The sequence below is a fragment of the Pteropus medius genome, unplaced genomic scaffold (genome assembly GCF_902729225.1).
Source record: "Pteropus medius unplaced genomic scaffold, Ma_sr-lr_union100, whole genome shotgun sequence".
In the NCBI taxonomy this organism is placed as follows: Eukaryota; Metazoa; Chordata; class Mammalia; order Chiroptera; family Pteropodidae; genus Pteropus; species Pteropus medius.
In genome coordinates, this window is record NW_024340696.1 from 10210382 (window position 1) to 10235548 (window position 25167).

The following is a 25167-nucleotide window of genomic DNA, read 5'->3' on the forward strand; positions in this document are numbered from 1 at the left end:
AAAATAACAAAGTAGATATAGGGGCAGTGTAGGCTATGCCCCATAAACATTGGAAATATAATGGGAGAAGTTTCTAACTTTTGTAAATAGATTTTGAAAAAGCAAGAAAGTAAGTATTCCAAGCCTCTGAATCCTTAGAGTACTTGACTGGTTCGTTTCAAAGGAAGACATCCATTCATCCGTCCATTCTTCCTCTGCCGTGTAGACCTGCCATGTGGTCCAAAAGTGTGGATCATTTCCTCTCCTGCAAAGGAAACTTTGCTGTCTGATTAACAGACCAATCAATCACCAACAGTCTTTGAAAGAAGTGATGTGGTTGGTCCCTGATCATGAAGCACATTTATTATTTACATAGTGATTTATGGACTGAAGAGCAACAGTGAAGTTTGTACTTCATGTCATCACTCATGGTAAACACACTGTGGTAACCAAAATTTGAACCACGTTGTTGGTGGACTGGTGTTATTTAACTAAACTGTGGTAACTGAAATTTGTGCATATCAGAACCCTGTAAAGTGAGGGCTGCTTGTATTTATTACCTTTGTGTTTAACACAAATTTAATTGTAACTTTATGTAATTCAATTTTAAATAATCAGTGTGTTTAACAACTGGTTCACATAATTCCTGAAAATTTAATGATTGACTAATAAGCTGATACAAGCCAGATCAAGCAAATCATTACAAAACCCGATAAAGCATTTAGTACTTCCACTTTCCTCATTTATGTGAACAGCAGAGGAGCTGTGACTTGTTTAAGTTCACAGGGAAAATGGTGTACCCAGAACCGTCATTCCAAGGCTGATATCCTTTTACACTCTCTTGATAACTCGCATTCAAATAATCTCAAGGGTTACTATAAGCCAACAACCTCATTCTATATCTTGGTATCCTTTTAGAGAATGTATTAGAAAATTTGGTAGCTTTTAAAAATGCAACATTTATTTTAGCTCTTCCATTTCCTTCTTAGCCTGTTTCTATCATTAATATCCCTAAGAATCTATAAGTCACCTTTTGCTGGGTTATATTGCAGTAATAAATGTCCCATCCCACCCTCCCCAACCCCCGCCACATCTCAGTAGCTAAAACATTACAGCCTTATTTCTTGTTATTTGTTGGTCCCGGGTTGGTGGCAGCTCTGCTTCTGGCTACAGGCCATGTGTAGTCCATGGATTCTCTTCATTTTTGTATCTGGACTGAAGGAGTAATAAATATCGAACATGTCTCCTAATAGAGGAGGGAAAAGATGCAGAGTTGGTCCTTGCAATGATTCCTAAGGCTTATGAATGGAACTGGCACACTGTTACTACTATCACTTTCCATTAGACAAAAAAAGTCACATGGCCAAAACTAGTATCCATGGGGTAGGGAAAATAATCAGGACAGGAAGACATTGCAAGTCAGGCAGTGATGGGTGGGGAAGTATAATCTTACATAAGAGTGAAAGACTTTTGTTTTTCCTTGTGAGGAGACAGGAATAGCTTCTCAAAAACCACCAAAACTTAGGGGTTTGATTCTTTAAAAATTCATTTATTGAGATAAGATATAAGCCTTATGTTCAATGACAATGTCTCGTTACTCCATGTGGTCTATTAATCAGGATCAGCATCACTTAGGAACTTCTTAGAAATGCCGACTCTGAGATGACCTCAGACCTACTTAATTAGAACCTTCATTTTTAAAAGTTCTACAAATTCATGTACACATTAAAATCTGTGAAACTCAGACTAATGGACATCTCTACCTGAAAGCCCTTTCTAGTTCTTGTTTTCCTCCAAACCTCCTTTTTCTGTATTTCCAGATCTCGGATAATGGCATGTTCATTCACCCCAGTCCAAAAGCTGAACGTCGTCCCCAATTTCTCCTCTTATTATTAGTTACCCCTTTCAGATCCACATTAAAATTGTTCCTTTCTCTTCCTTGCTATCATCCCTGCACTGCCTAAGAACTTATCAAAACCGATGCTGTGAGCTGATTTCCTTGCTACCCCTCCACCCACCTCTCCCAACTCCAACCTTCTCCTTATTACTTGCCATGTGGTCTTATTAAAATTCACTTCTGATTAAGCTAGCAGCAGTGGACATGACAAGATGCCTGGGGCAAGAGAGAGTCTAAGTAAACATGCATCTAAGTGGAAGCAGAATTCTACCTATGAAGTTCAGTCTCAGCTCAAATCTTTAACCAGTTTCTCCAAAGCACCTTATGTAGAAATCAATTATGGAGTTACCATTGGATGCTAGATGGCTTGGCTTTAAAATCTTGACTATGTCCAAATCTTTGGGATAATGTCCAAATCTCTTAGGTAGATGTTAAATTCTCTATGATATGTCCCATGTCCGCATTACCAAGAGAATTTCTCATTGCTTTCCTCCTCATACTAAAAAGTCATATCAGCTACTTTGTCTTGTTGAAAGTATCTATTGATTTATAATTCCATACCTCAGTATGGTTCCAATGCTCTCCCTCTCTTGCCCCCATCTTGTCTGCTTATTATGTCCCAGCTCAAGTGTCACCTCTATCAGCCTTTCCTGACCCAGAAGAGACTTAATATCTCTTTCCTTATGTCATTTTAACTCATGGCATAAATAAATGTTTTATAATTTTATTTTTCCATTACTATATCTGGAGACCCTTGATGGCAATGGATTTTGTCTTACACATCCGTAGAGCCCCAGTAAGCACAGTGTTGGGCACATAATAGGTGTTTAGTAAAGGTTTATTGATGAAAGTAAGAGTAAAGATGAAAATCATGGCTTAAATCAGACATTGTGAAGAAATGCTAGGGAAAGATTAATATACAAAAAAAATGTCTACTGTCAGGCACATAACAGGTACTTAAGCAAGGAAGATGCTATTATTATTGTGCATAGTGCCTCTAAATGGGTGATGGTTTCATCTGGTCAGAAGATGCGTTTGATTGGACTAATAAAAGTGTTTTTGGTAAATGAAAAGGGGCATTGGTTGGTTGGGAGATTGGCATTTATTGTTAGTAGGCTAATACCCTTGAAAGAATATGCGTTGTTTATATTACACTTACAGAGCTTTCAAAATTGATAGAACTTTATAATGAAAATTTAAATATGAATATCCTTTCCTTTATGTGCTTAAGAAGACTATATACCATCCAAGATTTATTGAACACTTTGGCTTTATTGAGTTATAATTTACATAACATAAAATTCACTAGCTTTAAGTATACAATGCAATGAATTTTAGCATATTTACAAAGTTATGTATCCATCACCACAGTCTAACTTCAGAACATTTCTGTTACCCTAAAAAAAAACTGCCCACTTACAGTCAGTCACTCCCCATTTTCCCTCCCGCAGCCAAGGGCAACCACTAATGCTACTTTCTACCTCTTTGAGTTTGCCTTTTCTAGACATTTCATATAAATGGAATAATAATATTTGGCCTTTTATGACTGGCTTCTTTCATTTAGCATAATATTTTCAAGGTTCATCCATGTTGCCGCATGTTTCAGAACTCTTTTCCCTTTTATTGGTGAATAGTAAAATGTTGTAGCACATTTTGGTTATCCATCCATCAGTTGATGGGCATTTGGGTTTCACTTTTTGGCTAATGTGAATAATGCTGCTACCTATAAATAAGTATATGCAAATATATTGTTAGTATATATCTCTGGGTTTCTGAAAGAGGAATACTGAGGTTCTGAGATTTAAAAAGATGTTTCCTTAAGGTGATAGAGTTAGGACTGAAACTCAGGTTGTAAATCACTGAGATTTTAATGGCTAATCCTAGTTCCCACCCTGCGGGGCCTGAGAAAAGGGCTTAACAACAGCTAAGCTGGAACTTGAAGGCAAAGAGGTGTAGTAAAAATAAGCTAGTATGCTGCCAAAGCCTGGACCATATTTCCGATCCGCAATTAGATAAGCCCCAGAAGCAATAGAAATAGTAACAAGACAAATTAGCCCTTGGTGATTTAAAAAATCGCCTCCTCCCACTAGAGGATTTGGAGAATAATTGCCAGAACCTGGGGAACTGAAATGTCATCAGCAAAAGACAAGTTCAAACCAACAAACAATGAATAGCTAGGCTGCTATCCCAGCCACAGCAAAAACTGAGATCAGCCTCTCCCACTTGGACACTCAGGGCTGGTCCTAGTGGATGCTAGTGCCACCTTACTGGGCCTTGGAGTGAGTTTGGGAAACTTCTTTTAGGAAAATAGGTTGAGAGATGAAGGAAAGAGGAAACCAAGGTGACCCAGTATTCTGCAACAGCCTTTTGTTGGTCTCCTCTCTCTAGTCTCATCCCTCTTCTAGTCCATTCTATGAGGTAGCCAGCGTGATCTTCCCGAAATATACATTCGATGGCGCCACTCACCCTGCTTTGAAACTCTCCCATAGCTCCCTACTGCCCCCTGGCATTGTTAATTCAACTTTATCTCCTTGCCCTCCAGGGCAGTTAGTTCTATCTGCTGGGCGCTCACATGGCTTCATTAAGCATTCTTCTCAGAGTCCAGACAGTGAGATGCAGTAAATATTCCATCCTATGTAACACTGGAAAGTGTTTTCTGAAGGGCATGGAAAGCAAGGAAATCATGTTTAGTTTTATTTTAAATTTCCGCCTTTTATTTATTCATTCATTCATTTATCTATCTATCTATCTATCTATCTATTTATTTATTTATCGACTCTAAGATGTCTGAAATATATACCATGACACTTTAGGGGCCACCGCGGTTTATAAAGATACATTTTAATTCCTCCGCACGGCATACGGCCCTTGCTTGCCTCTCCAGCTCCTCTCTCAGCTACGTGTGCCCACAGCACCCGCCACCGTATCTCCAACAGCACTTGCCAGGCGTGGCATAATTGTGTGTTTACTCTCCTCCGTCACATGACTCTAAGTGCTGAGCTCAGTGAGGGTAGGAGCAGGGCCTTGTGCATTGTAGAAACCCCAGGACCTAGCACCGTTCCGAAACACAAAAGACCTTCAGTGTAGATTTGGACTTTGTAGAGCAAGAGGGGCGTTACAGGGATTAGGATTCTCTTGCTTATTGCAAAATGAATGAAAGAGAGGCCCAGGTATTTCCCCACTAAAGCAATGTCAGAAATTTCAGTTCAGGACCTAAAACTATTGCCCTGAGATTGATCTTTCCCTACTAAGCACTTTTGTGCTTTGCACGAAAGACACTTTTTTTTTTTTTTACTTTTACCAGCATTTATTTGATGCTGAATGTACTTCCAGTACACAAATTTTTGTTTCTTCAGTTTCTCCTGGGATATTTTTTTTCTTCTGTGCAACATCCTCTCCTGGTTTAGGAACAATCTGCTCTTGTTCAGTGAGGATCATCTCTGTGTGGCAGGGAGAGATTGCGACCGGGTTCATCCGCCCATGAGCTCTGTCAGTTCTGTGCTGCATGTTGGGAGTTTTGTTCACCCGGATGTGCTCAGTGACCAGAGAGTCTATATCTAAATCCTTAAGTCCACCGCTACTCTGTGCATTTTTAAGCATGTGCAGCATAGATTCAGCACTCTTTTTGGCCCCTGGTCCTGCATCTAGCCCCATTGTCTGGCCTGGGCACACCTACCAACATATTGCTTCTGTAAAGTGACATCCTTCAGATAGTTGGCGGCTTTTCGGATATGCATACCCTTGATGGTCTGGGAGTTTCACGCGTGCTCTTAAAGTGAACGTGAAGATTTGAACCTCCTGATTTGCATGATTTTGGGGGGTTTTCTGGACCAAGTGAATCGTGAACCATTTTCAGGTCACCTTATGGGAAGAGGCTGCTTATGGGAAGAAGTCACACTGACTTTTAAAGCTATACTCATAAATTCACACTTAAGGAAAGTCTCGAAACTATAGTTTTATTAGACTAATACTAACAAAAGTGTTTATGGTTTAAAAAGGTGGCAACTGTCACAATTTATAAGATTGATTGAGTGCTTACTGTATATCAAGTATACTTCTAAAAGCTTGACATGTATCATCCCAGTCCTTAAAACAACCCAGTGAGGTAGGTACTCTTATCATTTCGTGTTATAGATGAGAGATAGAGAGAACTGATTTTCCCAAAGTTATGTGGCCAGCAAATGGGAGAGCCTGAATTTAAATCTAAGTAATCAAGTTTCAGAGTCTGTGCACAGACTCATCAATCAGGGACTGAAATCTCATCAGGCTTCCTGCTCTGACAGAAAAATTTTTTGCAGTTGTTCCTATTGGATGAGAATAAGGCACAAACTCAGTCTCTCCACATCTGCCTCCAACTTAGGTCTCCTGCTTTGAAGCAGAATCTCCCCAAGTTCGTGCTGTGCCACTCTCATCAGGTACCTTACCCATCCTCGCAAAATGCTGCAAACTTCCATGCCTTTCTGCCTTGCCATTTGCTGTGCCTAGCAAACCAATGTCACCTTTCACCTCGCTTCCTTCTCCAGTCTGAAATAGCCGCCTCTCACTCACATTTCCATGATGATGGGCCATCTGCACATGCCTCTAATGAATACTCACCATGTTGTCACTCTTAGTTGCCACCGTATGTGTCTGCTCCCCTCACTTGACTGTGGGCTTCTTGAGGAAAGGGCTTGTGTCTGGGCTTGAGGCCAGTCTCATCCAGGAGAAAAATTAAATGAAATACCAGTTTAATGACCAAAATCACTGAAAAGCAATTTATATCGTGTCTAAGTCTGGCAAATAACATTGAAGGGAAGATTCCATTTGCCATACAGCGGAAACCTTTTAAAGATACTCGTTTGCTATGTCTCAGCTCCATGGTAGTTGCCCCGAAAATCTTTCTCCATTCTAAATGCTCATGGAGAACCCAGCGGTGGTGGAATCTCATCTTCCTTTCTTCGCAGCCCTTTCCCCTTCTGGATCTTTCTATCTCATAGGTCAGCAACGTTCTGTCCTTGCCATATGATTCCAGCTAGCCTCTCCAGTTTCTTGTTTTGGGCTCACCTCTCCATCCTATCGACAACACATGGTCTAAGTACAGGAAAGAATGGGTGCAGGGTGGAGTAGGGGGAGGTTATGACTATGAAAGGGTTTCTATTTCCTCTGATCACACCCACCTTGGTGTTGTCAGCTGCTAACTCAGAGCCTGGCACATGATTAGTGCTCCTGAGAGTGTCTTTTCTTTCCCTCTCCCTCCTCCTCCTTTTGAGGAAAAGCCCAAATATGTCCAAAGCCTTCCCTAAGTGGGTCCCAACGTTCTGTCTCCTTTTTACCTTTTACTTCTCCCTAACAGAGTTCAAGGCTTCAAACAAGCAGCCATAGGGCTCCAAGCATGCATTTTACCGTCTCCCTTCCCGGCTTTGCTCAGCGCTCTTCTCTCTCACAGCTCCCTGCTCCTCAAGTAAACTGCTCCAGACCTTGCCTTTCTTTCAGTTCCACTTTGCCTGGACAGCCTGCCACCATCATCCCCACCTCCCTTTCCCTGGGATCACCACTGGCTGCCAGGACCAGTCCTCTTGTCTTGTGATGTTGCCTGAATCATGGCCATGGGCCGACTTTCTCATCAGTGTCTCAAATTGACTTTTCAAGTTGTTTTATTACCCCATCTAGACTACAAGTTTCTTATAAACAGTAGAATTAATTCGATTGAACTGCAACTTTAAATAATAATAACTCCAACGAGGCACTACTATAGTTCAAGTTGTAGACATATCTGACTTCTGAAAAGTTATGTGAAAAATGTGTGTTAGATGAAATGTGGTGTTACTTCTACCCCACATTGCTGTGCCTTGAGCACACCAGGCAAGCTCTGCCTTTGGGTTTTGCCCTTGCCGTTCCCTTTATCTGGAATGCTCTTCCTGTGAGGCTTGTTCCTCACCTCCTTCCGGTCTTTGCTCAGATGTCACCTTCTTGGTGAGGCCTTCCTTTACCCTATTGAACATTGCAAAACCTCATCCATGATTTCTATTTTTTTACACTGATTTTTCTCCATAGAATTTATCATTAGCTGGCATATCTATTATCTGTTTATTGCCAGTGTTACTTCCACTAGAACGTCAGCTCTAGGAGGGCAGGGGTTTTGTTTATGGCTGTTGTCTTTAGTGTCTAGAACAGGGCCTGACACATAATAGGTAGTCAATGATATTGTTGAATAAGAGTTTAAGTTTCATCAGGTTGGATGTGTGTTTTTGCTTACCACTTATAACCCCAGTGCCCAGCATAGTAGTTGGCAAACTCAATATCCACTGAGGGATAGATGAAGCTCCCATGAACTAGATGACTTGCTTAATACCATCTAGCCTGGCAAGGGAAGAGTAAGGAAGCCATTTGGCTGACTCAGGGGTCTTTTGTCCCACTGGGTAGTGACTGCTTAATTCTTTTTGAGAGAGGGACTTTTATGGGAAGATATTCTTCTGGTTTCCCCAGTGCCTGATGCAGCGCTTTCCACATAGTGTGGTTGCAATAAATATTTACATAACGTTTTTTAATCTAGGGTGTTACCGTAAAATGCTGTAGCCCACAGCCGCTTCGTTTCTTCAGGGGCTAATTTGGGCGTGCCAGTGTCTGTCCGCTGGCCCTTCAGAGAAGTAAGGAACAAACAGCACAAAGTCCGCTCTGCCCATCTGCAAAGGGCTTTTTCAAGTCCAGGCTGAGGCGCTTTCTGGCCTCTTAAGCACGTTGACCATGACCATTTACACCCCTGCCCCAACCTTTTTGGGGCCCAACGACCTAGAGGACGATCTCCCCTCCTCTAGATGGGGGACTGGCAGGGAAATGGGGGGGAGGGACGCCCATCCCCCACTCCCTATCCGGACCTTCGCGGCGCGGGAACGACCGCGAGGGGTCCCTCTCCCCGGCCCGCGGCCAGCGGGGCGCGCGGGAGCGGGGGGCGCGCGGCGGCTCCGCGCGGGGATGCGCGCGCGCGCGCCTGCCTCGCCTCCCTCGCGGGCTCCGGTGGCTACGTGCTTTCTTTGTCAATGAGGCGCTGCTTTGAGCTGCAGTAGCACTCTCGGCCCGTGAGCCGGACCCGGAGCCGGAACCCGAGCCCACGCGAGCCAGCGGCGAGGAGAGCGGGGCGGGGAGGCCGGAGCCGGCGGTAGGAGGGAGGGTTCCGAGTGCGCCCCGAGGCCGCCAGCCTCGGCTCCTCGCAGCCTCGCCCCCTCAGTCTGCACGAGCGGCTCCGGGGAGGGGGCTCCGGGCGGCGCCCGTCGCACCCTCGCTGCCCCGGGCGCGCGGCGACAGCACCGTGGGAATCCCGGCCCGCTCCCGCCGCGGCTCCGTGCGGCCCCGGCCCCTGCGCGGGTGAAGCCGCGGCTCCCGGAGCCCGCCCCGGCACGGCAGGACGAGCGAGCAGGTCGCGCCGCCCCGCGCCCTCCGGCGCCCGGGCCATGGCCGGAGATGCCCGGTGAGGACCAGGGCGCCGAAGGTTGGGCTCCCCGGCGCGGTGCGGAGCGAGGCAGCGGCCTGGATGTGTGAAGCGTCCCCATGGCTCGGCAGGAGGCGAAGCCCCAGGGCCCGCGGGAAGCTGGGCTGGCGGCGCAGGGGCGCAGGGGCCGGCCCGGGACGCGCTGGCTCGGCGGGGCCGGCGGGGAAGCCGCGTGCTGCCCGGGCGTGAAGGGCTCCGGGCCCGCGCGGGACCCGCGGGCCGCCGCGTCCCAGGAAGCGCCGCCGCTGTTGCCGCCGCTGCTGCTGGGACTCCTGCTGCTGGCCGCCCTGCCTGGGCGCTGCCTGGCCGACCCGGGTAAGCACTTGGCGGCCGCCGTGCGCTCGCGGAGGTTTCTGGAGGAGCAGGGCCGCCCGTCGGGGCCGGCACCTGGCGGGGTGGCGGTGGAGGGAGAGGTCTTTGCATCGCCGGCGCTAGGATTTTCTCCGCCCTTTGCTGCTGCAACAGCAGGCGAACTGTTGGAAATCGGTCTCCCGGGAAGGCAGCACTGGGCGGGGAAGTAAAAAGGTGCTTTCGCATCTTCTTTCCGGACAAGTTGCAGATCTTTCCTAGTGGTCCCCGCAGGCACGCTTCGTTTAGATAAAGACATGATGTGTTTAGGACACCTTAAAAGGGATATGTTTTAGTAGGACACATTTCAGGGTGGGGACGTCCACTATGTTTTGGGCTCCCCGTTGGGTGTCTACTTTAGCTGCACGAAATGGCCTGAATTTTAGGCAGTTGACCACTGGGCTCCCTGTCTTCCCAAATAGCGTTTTCTCCTCTGTGTCGAGAAGAGACTCCTTTTTGGGGGAAAAGGGGACAGAGGTACCTAATTGCTTGCATCAAAGCGAATTGATCAATTGCTTGCATCTTGCAAAGGGATTCAAGCACTGATCAAGTATGTAAACCTGTTTGCAGGTGAGTTAAAAATAGTCATGCTTGGCTTTTACATTCTTTTACAAGAATCCTCAGGAAATATGTTTTGGTAATCCCTTGGACGATTTTGAGAAATCTGTTATAACTATTTGGGGGAGATTATTTTCCTAATGTGTTTCAAAACTTACACTGTGCAGTCAGCAATTGTCTTTGAAATAAGAATGATTACTATGGCACTTGTAAAGGGCAGGCTTTTGTATGTGATGAAATTCTGGGCTCTTGGTATATTTCATTTATCAAGGAATAAAACTCTTACTTCAGCTAATATGATCCTGTAGTTTTGCGTTTCATAGCAAGGACTAATGAGGACTACTTTTTTCCCAGTGTGCCCCTTTCCCCAAATTAGATTGAATTTCCTAATTATGAAGGCGCTCACACTGTTTTAAATAAGAGAGTTTCAGGTTAAAAATATTTCCTTTCCTCAGCAGCTTAATACAAAGCCCATTTTCCTTTAATTTACTTAAAGGGTCACTGATATGAGGTGTCTGTGTGTACAAGTGACTATCCAGGAATTTTCTATTGTGATTATAGTGGTTATAAAGTTTGGTAATATTTGGCCGTGTGCCTGAGACCCAAGAAAAGCCTCTGAAGAATTTTAACCCTTGGTTTTTATGCTTCTACCAGTTTTCCTTGATGAGTATTGGATATCATGATTAAAAAGGTAAGTCCTGAGTCAGACACATGTAAACACACCTTAGTATTTACTGGCTCAGAAAGACACTTTGAGTTTTTATTTATAATGAATCAGACCCTTGATCGTTTTGTAAACTGTTTATGAGACATTAAATTTTGGGTGTTGTTCATTTGAGTGCAGATACCAAAAACTGTCCAAGCATCTGTAATATGTGAAATTTGGATGTATGTAGTGTTCCTATTCAGCCCGATGTCAGATGATTTCCTCTCATTGGTTTTGAATTTCTGATGTCCCTTCCGGCCTCTGTGTATTGATCTTCTGAACCACTGTGACTTTACTTGGCTCTTCTTTCAGACTGACAGAGCCTGACTTAGGGGACTTCTGATCTATATCTTTCGGGTTTTGCCCAGGTATTCCTTTTCTTTTTTTCTCTTAGCATGATGATAATGGGGAATCACTAGGAAAGATACTTTGATTAAAATGGTGGTAAAAATTATTAAAGTTGATGTTGTTTCCCAGAGTCCTGTGTCTCCCCCTCTCATTGGTGTGACTTGTTGCTTCCTCTGTGCTTTTTGGGTGCTCTTTGTGCTGTAACCCTTGATGAACAATTTCTGGTGGTCCAGCTCACCTGTCGATCCAAAGTCTACCTCTGGACTCCATGGTTTCCTGTGTGTTTGCCGCTGATTCAGTTTTCATGACTTGTTTCTCTCTCAATGGAAGAGTTAATCACTGGGCTCCCTGTTTTGCCTCCTACCTGCTTTCATTTGTTCTCTGATTTCCACTTGAGGCAGCTTCACCACAGGATGGGTGAGTCCTGGACCTAATGCAGGGCGTCCCAAGGGGTTTGTGTGAGGGAGCAGTGTCAGGAGGGAGGCAGGAGAATGGATAATGCTTTTCTGGGACCTTTGGCTTTCAACAGACAACCTAGCTTTGAAATTTTCCTGAGAAGTGGCTGCAATTTGGTGCTGCCACTCACTGCAGAATGTGACGGATGCATGAAAAGCCAAACTCATGCTGTCAAGATCCTGCTACAGGTGCTAGCTGGCTCCAGTCTTGTCATTTGCATCATTGCCAGTACTTGTTTTCTAAGCAAGGCTTAAACGTTGGCCTTGGTTGAAAAATAGGTAAAAATGTATTTGTTTCTAAAAAATGCTGTAGCTGTTGTTCAGAACCTTCGTGTCCCGGAGCCCCTACAGTATGTTCCCAGCCCACCTGCACACCCTCCACCCCAGGTTCCTTTTCTTTAACATTCCTGAGGAATCGGGGTTCCTTCTCTTTCTCACATTAGAGAAAGCCTGCTGCCTTGAGTATCTTCCCTCAGACCTCCTCTCTTACCTTCCATCTCCACAAAAACCTTGCTTCCAGACAATAACTTCTGTTTTGGATGTGAGAGATTGGTGTGGGAAAGATGGTTCTTTATAGCAGCGAGCTCTGACACCCTCTAATTGTCTTCTGCCCTCTGGGGCTCCAGGCAGAATGGTAAATTTCCTGCTCTTCCTAACTACGGACCATCCATTCGGTTCACGTCAGGAAACATTTACAGTCTGCCCATAGGTACAGGTACAGAACTCATTCCTTTATGTGGCCTTGCCTTTCTGGGCCTCAGTTCTCTGATCTATAAAATGAGGATAATAATAGCTCCAATCTAATTGGATCGTTGTGAGGATTAAATGAGTTAATACATCTAAAGTGCTTGGTACATATTAACTGCATTCTCGGTACATAGTCAATAAATTCTAGTTGTTCTGTGAAATGGCAGAAATTGACTGAACATTTACTGTGTCCATTGCCATGCTGGGACAGGGATAGGGAGGTGAATGAGGGTAAGGCAGTTTGTAGAAGCCCCTCATGAAAATGGTGGTACTTGCCCTTGAACTCTGATATGTGCGATCAGAGCTAATAAAACGAGAGAACAGTTAATTCTCGAAGAGAGGGGGGTTTTCAAGGATGAGTAGGTGTTGGCCGAGTTGATGGTAACATTTCAGGCAGAAGAAAAAAAGTAAAAAGTTCTTTGTGGCCAGAGCACAGGATGCTAAAGGAAGGAGTACCCTGAACTCTCACTGTCCTGGGGCTCCCCCAGACCCTCCCCACAGAGTACTCTACCCTCTTGTCTCTCCCCTGAAGGGTCCTCTGCTTCTCCTCCTGAGTCATAAGGTCCTGATTTATCCTTGTTTCCCTCTTGCCTGTTACAATGCCCAGCATAGGGTAGGCGTTTATTAAATTTTCAGCCTTCTTTCACTCCTACTTCCTTAGTTAGGCTGACTCTGTTAGATGGTAGAATAATTATCTCATTCAAATAATCTACAGTAAATTGTGAATGACTGCTTTATGTGGGGAATATATTTGCATTTTGAAAGAAGGATTTGCTGATACTAGTGAATCTTTAACTTAGCACAATATATAGGGTAGATAATCTTGACCTAAGATGTCTTTCTTGCCTTTCTCCAACCTTGTACGCATCATCACCTTGTAGTCCCATTTGATACAGGTGCATAGTACATTTGTTCACTCATTCGTTCAATATATCTTGAGTGCCTCAGCTTTCTGATGTTATATAATAAATGAAAACAAGCCTCCATTACCATGGGACTTAGGAGCTAGCCCAGTGCTTTCCAAACTTTACTGTACATGTGAATCACTTGAAGATCCTGTTAACATGCAGATGCTGATTCAGTAGGTCTGGGAAAAGCTTGGGGTTCTGCATTTCTAACAAGCTGATGCTGATGCTGTTGGTTCATTGACCCCACTTTGAGTAGCAAGTGACAATAAATAAATGTAGGTTGGATGGTGATAATAAAATTATCTTACTTCAGTGGGTTCAAGAGAGAAAGGAAGAAGAGAAATCAGACAGTAAAAAATCAACTCTTGTAAAGTCTTTTCTATAAAGGAAAGAAGAGTAATAGGATAGGTGGGTCAAAAGAGGGTTAAGATGGGATATAATTACTTTATGTTTGTACTTTCTCATTTTTTTTTTAACATTAAAGATGTACATCAAGATTGTTTGATTTGGTGGGTTTTTTTTCCCCCAAATATAGACAATCCAATAAAATACATTTGGACTTTTTACCCTCAATATTAATTATTAATGTTTTAAGTTATTTGCAAGATGTCCCAACATCTTGCCCCTACTTCCTTCTTCATCCTACACAAGAAGTAAAGAAGAACGTTTTGGGAACAGGAACCAGTACTTTTAATATTGACATCAAACCGAAGTCAACATCCTCCTGTTCCTCGACAAGATCCTTCTTTAGGGAACTAGATATTTATTTATTGAATTGATGAGATGATTGAATTTGATGATTAACTGATGAGATTTTCTTTTAGAGGTGTTTACGCGCGATCTTGTCTTTAATTATTTAGATTATGATCTGAATATCTAGCAACGATCAGACGGGCTTTGAGTCATTTTATTGACTCCTCAACCCATATTAGGAGCGCGCGCGCGCGCGCGCGCCGATGTTTTGCGCGGAAGAAAACAAACAAACAACAACTCTACTCTTCTCTAGACAAAAATGAATAGTTGGAATGACCCTAAAACATTTTCGTTGCTTGACAACATATTACCAGGGATTTCTAAACACACAGAAGGACACATTATTCTAGATCACGGGATGGCTGCCTTGGTTGGCAACTGTCTTTGGGGACTCCGGGACCAAAGGATCAGTTAGCAATCTGGGTGTTGTAAATGTCAGTTACTGTAGCTGGTGGGAAAGTGGCAAAGGAGTCATATTTATTTGGCAGTGTTTATCAGGCACCTGGCACATGCCAACCAAACTCTTCCCTAGATACTGGATGTTTAGTGGAGAACAAGTCCACTGCATGAAGCAGCATGTAGCGCAGGACACGAAACCCTTACGCAGTGGGTAGAACGGCAGGGTGGTCCAGTACCTCTGTGAATTAGGTCAGGTGGAGGATGTGGCAAGACAGAAAGTACCTGCCTCGTCCAAAGAGGCAGTCACCACTCAGCTGCAGCCTGCGAGGGAGTGAAGCTCAGGGTACCAATAATACTGTAATAAGTATGTATGGTGCCAGGTGGGTACTAGACTTGTTGGGGGATCACTTCATAAATTATATAAATATCTAACCACTATTCCGTAGACCTGAAACTTACCTAAAATAATATCGAATGTCAACTGGAATTGAGAAAAAAAGAAAAGACGGGGGTCTTTATTTAAAATCTTGTTTTCAAATGTCACCAACCAATTCAGATTTTTGAAAGGTCACGCTTTACAGAGAGAACACACCCATGAACCACCAACTTTTTTCTTTTTTAAAGTGAAGTTTATCAAAGTGTAATTTACATACAGTGAAATTCACGCTTTTTAGGTGTACTGCATGATGAGTTTTGACAGAAGGGTAAGTCATGGATCTACTACCACAATCCAGATGTAGAACATTTCTGTCACCTCCTGCCCCTTTGCAATCATTCTGCTCGCCCACATACCCACTCCCTGACAAGCACCAGTCTATTCTCTGTCCCTATAATTTTGCCTTTAACCAAGGATCATATAAATGGAAGCATATAGTGTGTGACATTTTGTGTCCACCTTTTTTTGTTTAGCATAATGCTCTTGAGAATTATACATTTTATTGCACATATTTATCTCTAAGTTTGTCCTTTTTATTGCATTGTATTCATTACAACACAGTTTGCTTATTCATTCACTACCAGTTGATAGACATTTGAGTTGTTTTCAGTGTTAGCATAAAAGTCTTTGTGTGGGGTTGTTTTCATTGTTTTGGGTAAATACCAAGGAGTGGGAATGCTGAATCATATGTTAGGTATGTCTTTCACCTTTTAAAAACTACCAATTTTTTTTTCCAAGGTGACTGTACAATTTTGCATTCCCATTAGCAATATATGGGAGTCCTAGTTGCTCCTGTGTATCCCACTGGCACTTGGTTTTGTCAGTTCAAAAAATTGGTTTTAGGTATGCCAATAATTTTTAGTGATGTCTTGTAATTTTAATTTGCATTTCTTTAATTACTAATGATGTTATTGTTGCATCTTTTCATCTTCTTGTTTGCCATCTATAGCTCTACTTTGACATGTCTGTTAAAATCTTTTGCCCATTTAAAAAACTAGATGGTTTGTTTTCTTATTAGTGAGTTTTGATCTTTTAAAAATATATATATTCTGGATAAAGTCCTTTATCAGATATGCTTTTTTGCAGATATTTTTCTCCTAGTATGTGGCTTGTCTTTTAATTTTATTAACAGTGTTTTCCAAAGAATAGAAGTTTTAAATTTTAACTCTAGTTTATCAGCTTTTAAATATAAGGTTTGTGTTTTTTGCATCCTACAATAGATATATTCACCTATCCCAAGGTCACAAACATCTATGATTCCTTCTAGAAGTTTTATAGTTTTATTTTTACTTTTAGGCCTGTGGTCCCTTTAATGTTAGTTTTTGTATATGGTACAGGGTAAGAGTTGAGGTTAGTGTTGTTTGCATGTGGATGTTTAATTGTTCCAGCATAATTTATTGAAAAGACTATCCTTGCTCCATTGAAGTGGTACCAAATACGTGTGGGTTTATTTCTGGACTCATCTATTTCACTGATCTATACTTCTTTCCTTATGCCAGTGCAGCACTGTGCTGATATCTCTAGCTTAGTTTCTTATCCTTGGCACTGTTGACCTTTGGGGCTGGATAATTCTTTGTTGTTGCGGACTTTCCTGTGCATGGTAGGATGTTTAGCAGCATTTCTGGCCTCTGCCCAGTGGATGCTAGTAGCTACACCCCTCCCCAGTTGAGACAACCAAAATGTCTCTAGACCTTTCTAAAAGTCCCCTTGGGGATAAAATTGCCCCAGTTGAGTTCCACTGGTCTAGCTTTATAGTGAGTCTTGAAATCAGGTAGTGTGAATCCTTTTTTTTTTCTTTTTCAAAATCTTTTTGGATATTCTAGATGTTATGCTTTTCCATATAAATCTTAGTATCTTGTCAATCTCTATAAAAAAAACTTGCTGGAATTTTGTTTAGGATTTCATTGAATCTAGATCAATTGGAGAAGATTGATATCTTTACAATATTGAATTTTTTTGATCCATGAACATATCTTTCTCCATTTATTTAGGTATTATTTCCTTTCTTTCATCAATATTTTATAGTTTTTAGCATATGAATTTTATATACATGTATTTCATGTTTTTCGATGCTTTGGTAAATACTACTTTAAAATTTTCTTTGATAGTATAGAGAAATATGATTGTTAAAATATTAATCTTATTTCGTATGACTTCTAAACTCACTTTAATTCTAATAGCTTTTTGTAGAATCTTTGGGCTTTTTCTAAATAGAAAATCATGTTATCTATGAATAGACAGTTTTATTTCAAATCTGTATACTTTTTTTTTTCTTTTTCTTGCCTTATTGCACTGGCTGGAACTTCAAGTACATAGTTGAATAGGAATGGGGACAGTAGACATCCTTGCCTTGATATTAGTTTTTTGGAAAAATATTTAGTCTTTCGCTTTTAAGTATAATGTTAGCTATAGTTTTGTTTTTGTTTTTGTAGAGGCTCTTTATCAGTTTGAGGAAGTTCTCTTCTATATCTAGTTTGCTGTGACTTTTTATCATGAATAGGTACTGAAGTTTATCAAATGTTTTTTCTCTTGAAATAATCACAAGATTTTCCTTATTTTAGCCTGTAAAAAGACATTAGTTGATTTTAGAATGTTGAACCAACCTTGTATTCCTGGGATAAACTCCAGCTTAATCATGATGTATGTTCCAGCTGGGTCTGATTTTTTAAATCTTTTTGTTAGGAATTTTTAAAGTCTTATGTTTATGAAGGATATTGGTCTATAGCTTTGTTTTTCTGAACTGTTTTGTCAGGTTTTGGAATAATGGTAATGCTTGTCTAAAAAATAGTAGGGAAGTATTCTTCTGTTTCATGGAAGTGTTTGTATAGAATTAGTATTATTTCTCCCTTTAGGCCTATGGTCTTGCAGATGAGATCGAAGTTTGCTTAAGGGTTTCTTTAGCAAAAAAAGTATCAGGTACCTCTACATTTTCTCATTCTCAGGGCTTCCAGTGAATATTTCATAGACATTAGGACAGAGGTTTGGTTCAGGTCTAGGAGAATGGCCAGGGGAGAGGAAGTTGAGTTGAATGCATTCAGGCGACAGGTCACCCCACTTCACTTTTCAGTGTCTTAGTTTTCTCATCTGTGAATAAAATCCTCAAGATATTCCCTTCTTTTCCCACTCCCATGGTTGTGTGTTTATGAGCTCTAAGCAGGTGTTTTGATGGGTTAGACCAACTGCCTTTCTTACCTCTACCTACATTGATGGGTAAGTCCAGTCAAGGACTCTCACTGTGAAAAGGAAATAGTTTTTCCATATTTTGCTGTCATGGTTCCAACTGGAAGCCCAGATCAATAATGGCTTATCTTTAATCTTCATTGGCTTTTAAAAGATTGTAGAAGTAATATATACTGTATTAAAATCAAATAATACACGGTATATGCAGTAAAATGTAAAAGGCCCCGCTGACTCCATTGCTGTTTCCTAGAGTTGTGCCGTCAGGCAGGTATGATGGATCCTTCCAGATCTTTTTTCATACAAATATTTATAGCCATATCTTTACTAAATTTTCTTTTTTTTTTAAGAGGTAAAGGGTACAATATTTAGTACCTTGCTTTTTTCACTTAGCACTATATGGTAACCCTCTTTCCATGCTAAATAAATTCTGTCATAAGAGAATCTTAACTTCTCCCTGAAACACAGAAAAACCTTACCTTTAAAAGAAAACAGTTTTAATACCACCGATGGAATTCAAACCTATAGAGTTAAAATATATCCTTAGACCATTCCACCTCTTTGCTCTCCTTCTTGGCTTCCTTTCCTGGAAAATACTCCCACAGATGTTGAAGGAAGATCATGGACCCTTTTAAACACCAACTAGAATGGGGATAAATACTGTGTATAAACCAACTAATATAGATATAAATAAGGCCAAGTAGCTGCCTTAAGCATTTAGCCCAAGGTCATTGCTGCACCTGCCATCTGTCACTCAGGCGAGACTTTGCCTAATGCATCCTAACCACGAGAGGGAATTTGATTTCGATTTTGATTTATATATGTTAAATCTATTCTTAGCTTGAAATAAAATCTCCTGACGTCAGAAACACAAAATCGCTTTGGTATTTATGCAGTACCAGTAAATGGGAAAGTCTCGAATATTTCGAACTTTACTCTTTTGATACGAAATGTGGAATTAAGTGCCAGGACTCCCAGACCAACTGCTCTACCTCTGTTCCTGCTACTGAATGCTGCTCCTGTCACTTGTCTATTTCCCAAATGTCAAGAATGAACCAAGGAAGGCTGAAAACTGTGAAGTCTGAGAAGAAAATGTGTTGAAATTAATAGTGCAGCTTTTAAGTCCTTGTTGAAAAGAGCTGAGCAAAAATATCTCTAAACCTACAGACTTCAGTATCAAATAATGAGTCTTTGTTTGGAAAAGAATAAGAGAATCTGGATTATGAGCATTATTTTGAATATAATTAAATTGGATGGAAGTGTATTAAAAATCAGCACCATAGAGTTGTCTTTGGCAGTTTCCTGTTATCATCTTATTAATATTGGAAGTATCGTCCTACAGAAGCTAAACTTTTTTTTTTTTTTCCAGTGAGATGGAGAATTTCTTGTCTAGACCAGCAATAAAAATGACATTTTAAACAAGTGTTTTTTCATTGTTATGGCTAATGAAATATATTTACTTTTCCCTACAAGCATGCTTGTCCCGAGTTTGGTATTGCACTTCACAGTTGTTGAAGTTTTCACTCTCTTTTCTTATTTGAATCTCAATTCATTCCTAAGAGAGCATTGAGGAAATAATTTGCTAAAGGTCACACAGGAGTCTAGGAATTTTTACATTATTCTGTGATTCAGGGGACAGATTACCTAGCTACTCAACTAAAACTAGCTCAAGTATGGGGCCCCAGGTCACAGGGGAATCTCATGTGACATATTTATTATAGGAATGAAATATAACTGGGCCATGTGGACACTATAATTAATTGATAGAAATCATAGCTAATATTTCTGAGCATTTACTACTTGTGTCAGCTCATTTGATTTTTGCAACAACCCTATGAAGTGGGTTCTTTTATGACCCCCATGTTTCACATGAGGAAACTGAGGTACACAGTAGCTTAACAATAACTCATTCAGTGTCACGTGGTACAGGGTCAGAGGTGGAATTTGAACCCAGGCAGTTTGATTCCGCAGCCCTCAACCTGATTCAACAGTAAGAGGCTGGGGTTACTGGCTTTGCATCTCATGGACCTGGTGGCCTCTTGCCTCTCTCTTCCAGCAGGCTGGGTCCATCCTTCTACTTTTTTCTGCAGACTGGCTTTCTCTGCCTACCTGTAACTTCTTGGTTCCCCCATAAGTAAATGTTGCATGGGGCTTTTGCTTATTGTGGTGCTCACTGCAGCCAGAGTTGTTAAGACTTTTCAGTTTAAGTGTCCACCATCCAGTTCTATGTCTGTCCCAGTTCTCTATTTCCCAGAAAGGAAGATCAGGCTGCCATAGTCTGGCCAATGGTGTGAGGAGTCTTTTCCTCATCTGATCAGCAGAGACCCGAGGAGAAGGGGCATGTGATACAAAACGACTTTCTAGGCTGACCCTTCCTTCAGCCACGGCCTTAAGGAGAGGGCAGTTTTAAATGAGATGGTGTGGGTAGGGCAAGCTTCCCCAAATTTGTCTCCTCCCTCATAGCAGTGAAAAACAGTTTTATGTGCTGGTAAGCTGTCTCTATGAAAAAACACTAATGGCAAGAGGTCTGGTTTATAGTGTTGGCCAATTTCCATGGTATAAACACTGCCACCATGGCTGATTTCAAGCTACCATTGTGACAATAGAGCTGGAAAGAGATGTGTGCTGTTGGCTCTATCCTATGGACTAGATGCAAGGCAGCGGACACAGTAAGTGCAGGATGTCTTCAAGGAGTTTGAAGTTTAGGCTTAATAGGCCAACCAGCTAGGTTTATAATTATGTAAAAGGGAGCAAGATTTCAAGAGGGAGAGGGTAGAAGTTAGATTTGGGACACGCAGCCTAAAATGCTTGAGGTATGTTGTCCCACGTGTACCATCTACTAGGCACACAGAAATGCTTTCTAAAATAATGTAGTTTCTCTTGCCTGTGGGGTCTCACTTGTGACCTCATTTTCTTGGCGGGGGGGCTCTGTCTTCTTGTCTGGCTGAACGGTATAATTTTTCTTTGCTTCTAGATGTTAGTACCTCCTCCTCATTTGGTGTTGTCACTTATTCCACCTTATAGATCTAGAGATGTGAAGTCCACGTCGCGGCCTGTTCGACCTCTTTCACTTGAACACACACTATTAGTCTTGATTGGAGGCTTTTATTTATGATCACAAGGCCGCCCTCGGTTCATGTAATTATGCTAAAAGCCGAGACAGTCTCACGATTACCACCTCTGTCAGCTTGTCAGATCCCTTCACAGATCTCAAGGCCCATCTGGTTGGCGCTTTTCCCTTGCACATCTGGAAAGGGGACTGGGAGTCTTGGCTTCAGTGTATTACTCAATTCTGCCAACATTCCCCATTTTTCCGCCTGATGTGACTATGTCACTAACCCTGGCCAGCTTTCACGAAGGGTGGTGCTGGCCACTGGAGGGGGGAGTGTTGACAGTGTAGATCTCTCCTTAGAGATGGAGTTCCAACTGTCCTACTGATGAAAGGTCAGTGTCATTACCTATAAAAATAGCACAATTAATTTATTCTTTTAATTTCCCTGGGGATGTAGCAATAGAAAAATTTTACAAGATTCTTCTTTTTTGTTTCATTGGAGATTCGTCCTAGTTTGTGGATATGTTGACTTCCGAATAAGAGGACTAACATTTATGAAACAGCTACTGTTGTGTTTGTTATTGGATCGAGAGTTTTATGTAAGCCCCATGATAACACTGTGAGGTAGTTCTTGTCTATTTTGCTTGGAAGAAGGTAGGATGAGAGAACATTTATGAAACTGACTTGCCTAAGGGCACATAGCTTGTGAGTGGTGACGATGGGATTTGAAACCAGATTTGACTACAAAGTAAATATATTTCCATCTATATTGTGTAGGTCTCCCCCCCAATTATTAAATTTTCTAACATACAGAAAAGTTGACAGTACTATACAGTGAATAGCCATATACCTACCACCTAGATGATACAATGAACATTTTGTTATATTTGTTTTGTCATCTATGTGTTCCTCTGTCCATCCATCAATTCTTCTTATTTTTGTTGCATTCAGAGTAAGTTGCAGACATCATCAGTACACTTCACCCCTGAACTCTTCAGCATACAACCATTGATTAGAGCTCAATATTTGTTTATGGTTCTTTTTTTTTTTTTGAAGTAAATTTTTTACAGAGAAATACAGAAATTCTAAGTATATATTCTCAAGTTTTGACAAACGCATATACCTATGTAACCCAAATCCCTGTCAAGACTTAAAACATGACTATTGTGCCAGAAAGTAAGTTTCTTCTAGAGATTCTCTCCAGATATCCCTCTCCCTACTCACCCCCACCCCTCCCTACCCTCCAGGCATCACAGTTTGATTTTTTTTCACCATGGTTTAGTTTTTATACCATGAAGTCTTAAATAATTATGCTTGTTGTTTTAAAATAGACTTTTCATTATATATGTTAATTCAGACAATTTACTGAGCACCTGGTATGTGGCAGGCACTGTGCTGCGAGCAGGGCGTGTAGTGGCGAGGAATCACATTGACACCTGTGTGAGAGAGAAACATTAGTCAGCTCCTCATAGCAATAAGTATATCATTACCAATGAAGATTAGTGATGAAAGGGACACCTGGGGTGCTGAGAGGAGCTTGAGGAGGAGAATGGTCAGGAAAGGCTTTCATGAGGAAGTGACATTTGAGCCAACATCAGAAGAATGAATAGGAGATAACCAGGCTGGAATCTGGGGCAAAGGGAGAATTGTGAACTGTCCTCTGTGGTGGAAACGAGTGTGGTTTCTTCCAGAACTAGGGAGAAGTCATGTGCTTGGTGGTCAGGAATCAAGAGGAAGGTGAGTGATAGACTAGGCAGAAGAGGTAGCAGGGGCCAGGTCACACAGGAAACAGGCTGTGGTCCCTAGCCTTCATCCTAAGAACGATGGGAAGCCATTGCATGGTTTTAAGTCAAAGAGCGACCTTGACATTCAGTCATCCAACCATTTGAGTTGGAGGAAGAGAAGACATGGACTGTATGTTCTAGAATCATAGCTAAAATTAAATATTATTAGCATGAAGTTTCCAGATTTTAGGAGAACTCGTTTGCATTATGAATCCTATACAGATCTTCAGATTCCTTATGATTTTGCTACCTCACCTGTCTGCCTGCCTGGGCAATATAGTTACTAAATAAAGATCCTCTGTACCTCCAGCTCTTGCCTGCTCTTTCCTCACATTCTCTCTGCCTCCATTTTATTTCTCTTTTCGTCCTTAATTAACCCCACTTTCACCACCCTCTCCTCCCTGAAGGGGATCCTGCTAAAGTCATCAGTGAGAACTCGATTGCTTGATCTTGGGGTGGTTGTCTAATCTCCTTGCTGTCATTTTAGAAACCCTCCCACAATAGCCTCATCCAAACTCCTAGATTTAACAATCACCGATGTAAGGATGGTGCAAAAAACTCCTGCCTCTCTCCTGAAGATGGGACTCATATACTCAACTCCTTATTGGACATCTCTACCCATAGCTACTGACAACTCCACATTTCTCCCTCAAAGTTAACTCATCTTCACTGAGTCTTGTTCCCCATTCTGTATTTTCTTTTTCAGTGAGTGTGACCACCACCCATTTGTTGGAGACAGAAATGTAAGAATCATTTTAGATTGTTTTCTTTTTCTCCTTCCTTTCGTCTAGTTCACCACTAAATCTTGTTAATTGTATTTCTGAGCACTCTTACTATTTTGTCCCTTTTCTATCTCTGCTCCCTTATTCCAGACCCTCCCTCTTTCTGTTCTGTGTTCTTGTCAAAGCCACACCTTGTAATTGACCACCCTGCCTCTAGTCTTGGTCACCTTCTACCCAATCTCATCCTTTAGCCACAGATTTTTATAAAACATAAACCTACCCAAACCCTTCAGTGGCTTCCATAACTCAGTTTAGCAATCTGGGTTCTTTATGAATGAACCACCTCTACCTCACACCTGCCATCACAGCCATATTGGCAGTTCCTCAAAAGCCCCCTTACATTTTATTCTTTCTGCTTGGGAAGCCCTTCCTCACCCTGTCTACTTGCTTAGCATCTGTACTTTCTTCAAAGCTCAGTTCAAGTATTGTCTCCTTCCAGTAGCCTTTCTTGGCACCCACTCTGCCCGGCACTCCAGGAGTTGGGTGAGTTGGGTGCTGTCCTCTCTGTTTCTACCCTCTGTACTATCTGCAGTGGCCTAGTGCTCTGTTACCTCCATCAGACTGTGAACTTCTTAGAGCAGTGGTTCTCCAAAGGTTACCCCAGGTACACAAGGATCATGAAACTCTTCTGCAACATCTATGATCCATGTGTAAGAACTATTTTAATTATAACCGAGGACACATATTGTTACTCTGATGTCTTTTAGAAAAGAACTGAGCTAAGTGGCTAGTGAGACAACTTGCTCAGAGCAAGAGGGAAGAATATACTGTAAAGTCAAAGCAGCACTAGGGGACAACTGAGATACTGCTTCTTGAGCACAGTAGACAGTGGACAGTGCCATCAGGGCAGGAAGCAGTGCTACTTAAACTGCTAAAAGGTGGGATAATTGTGGAATCAGTTTAAGTTCTATGGAATGAAAGTGTGCAGACAACCCCTAAAGTTTGAGAGACCCTATCTTAAAGGCTAAGATCATATCTTGTTTGCTTTAGCACAGGGTCTTACAAATACATAATAGATATGAGACGATTGTGGTATGTATAAAGGAAGGGAGAGAATTTCTTGGTATGTTCTGACCATATTTATAAAATCCTGTCATTTTATAATGACAATGAATATTTATGCATAGCATAGCACTAGCGAATGGAGTTCAGGGATCACAACCCAGAGGAGTGACTTCTGCCCACAGATGTGTTTTCAAAAATTAGACACTTGTCAAACAAAAATGAAAATCATTTAAAAATCAGGAGCTTTTCCATAAAAATCAGAATTTTTGGGTTCTCTTGAAACAATCAAAAGATTGACCACATTGGTCCACTCCAGTCATGTATTGGCTGGGATGGGTTTACTGTGGTAACAATCCAACCCCCAATTC

The 25167-nt window shown here is 41.8% G+C and overlaps 1 protein-coding gene across 4 annotated transcripts in view; it reads left to right on the forward strand.

The window, feature by feature from the left end:
- Positions 1–8836: 8836 nt before the first annotated feature.
- KIAA1549L (KIAA1549 like) overlaps positions 8837–25167 on the forward strand; it is a 230885-nt gene continuing 214554 nt past the window's right edge. For 2 of the 4 annotated variants that reach the window (XM_039866602.1, XM_039866611.1), the window contains exon 1: positions 8837–9656. In XM_039866602.1, the coding sequence (XP_039722536.1) occupies positions 9401–9656 (256 nt within the window). In that variant the 5' untranslated portion in view covers positions 8837–9400. The remainder of the gene's footprint in view (positions 9657–25167) is intronic. The other 2 variants (XM_039866630.1, XM_039866620.1) reach the window with 2 other exon arrangements.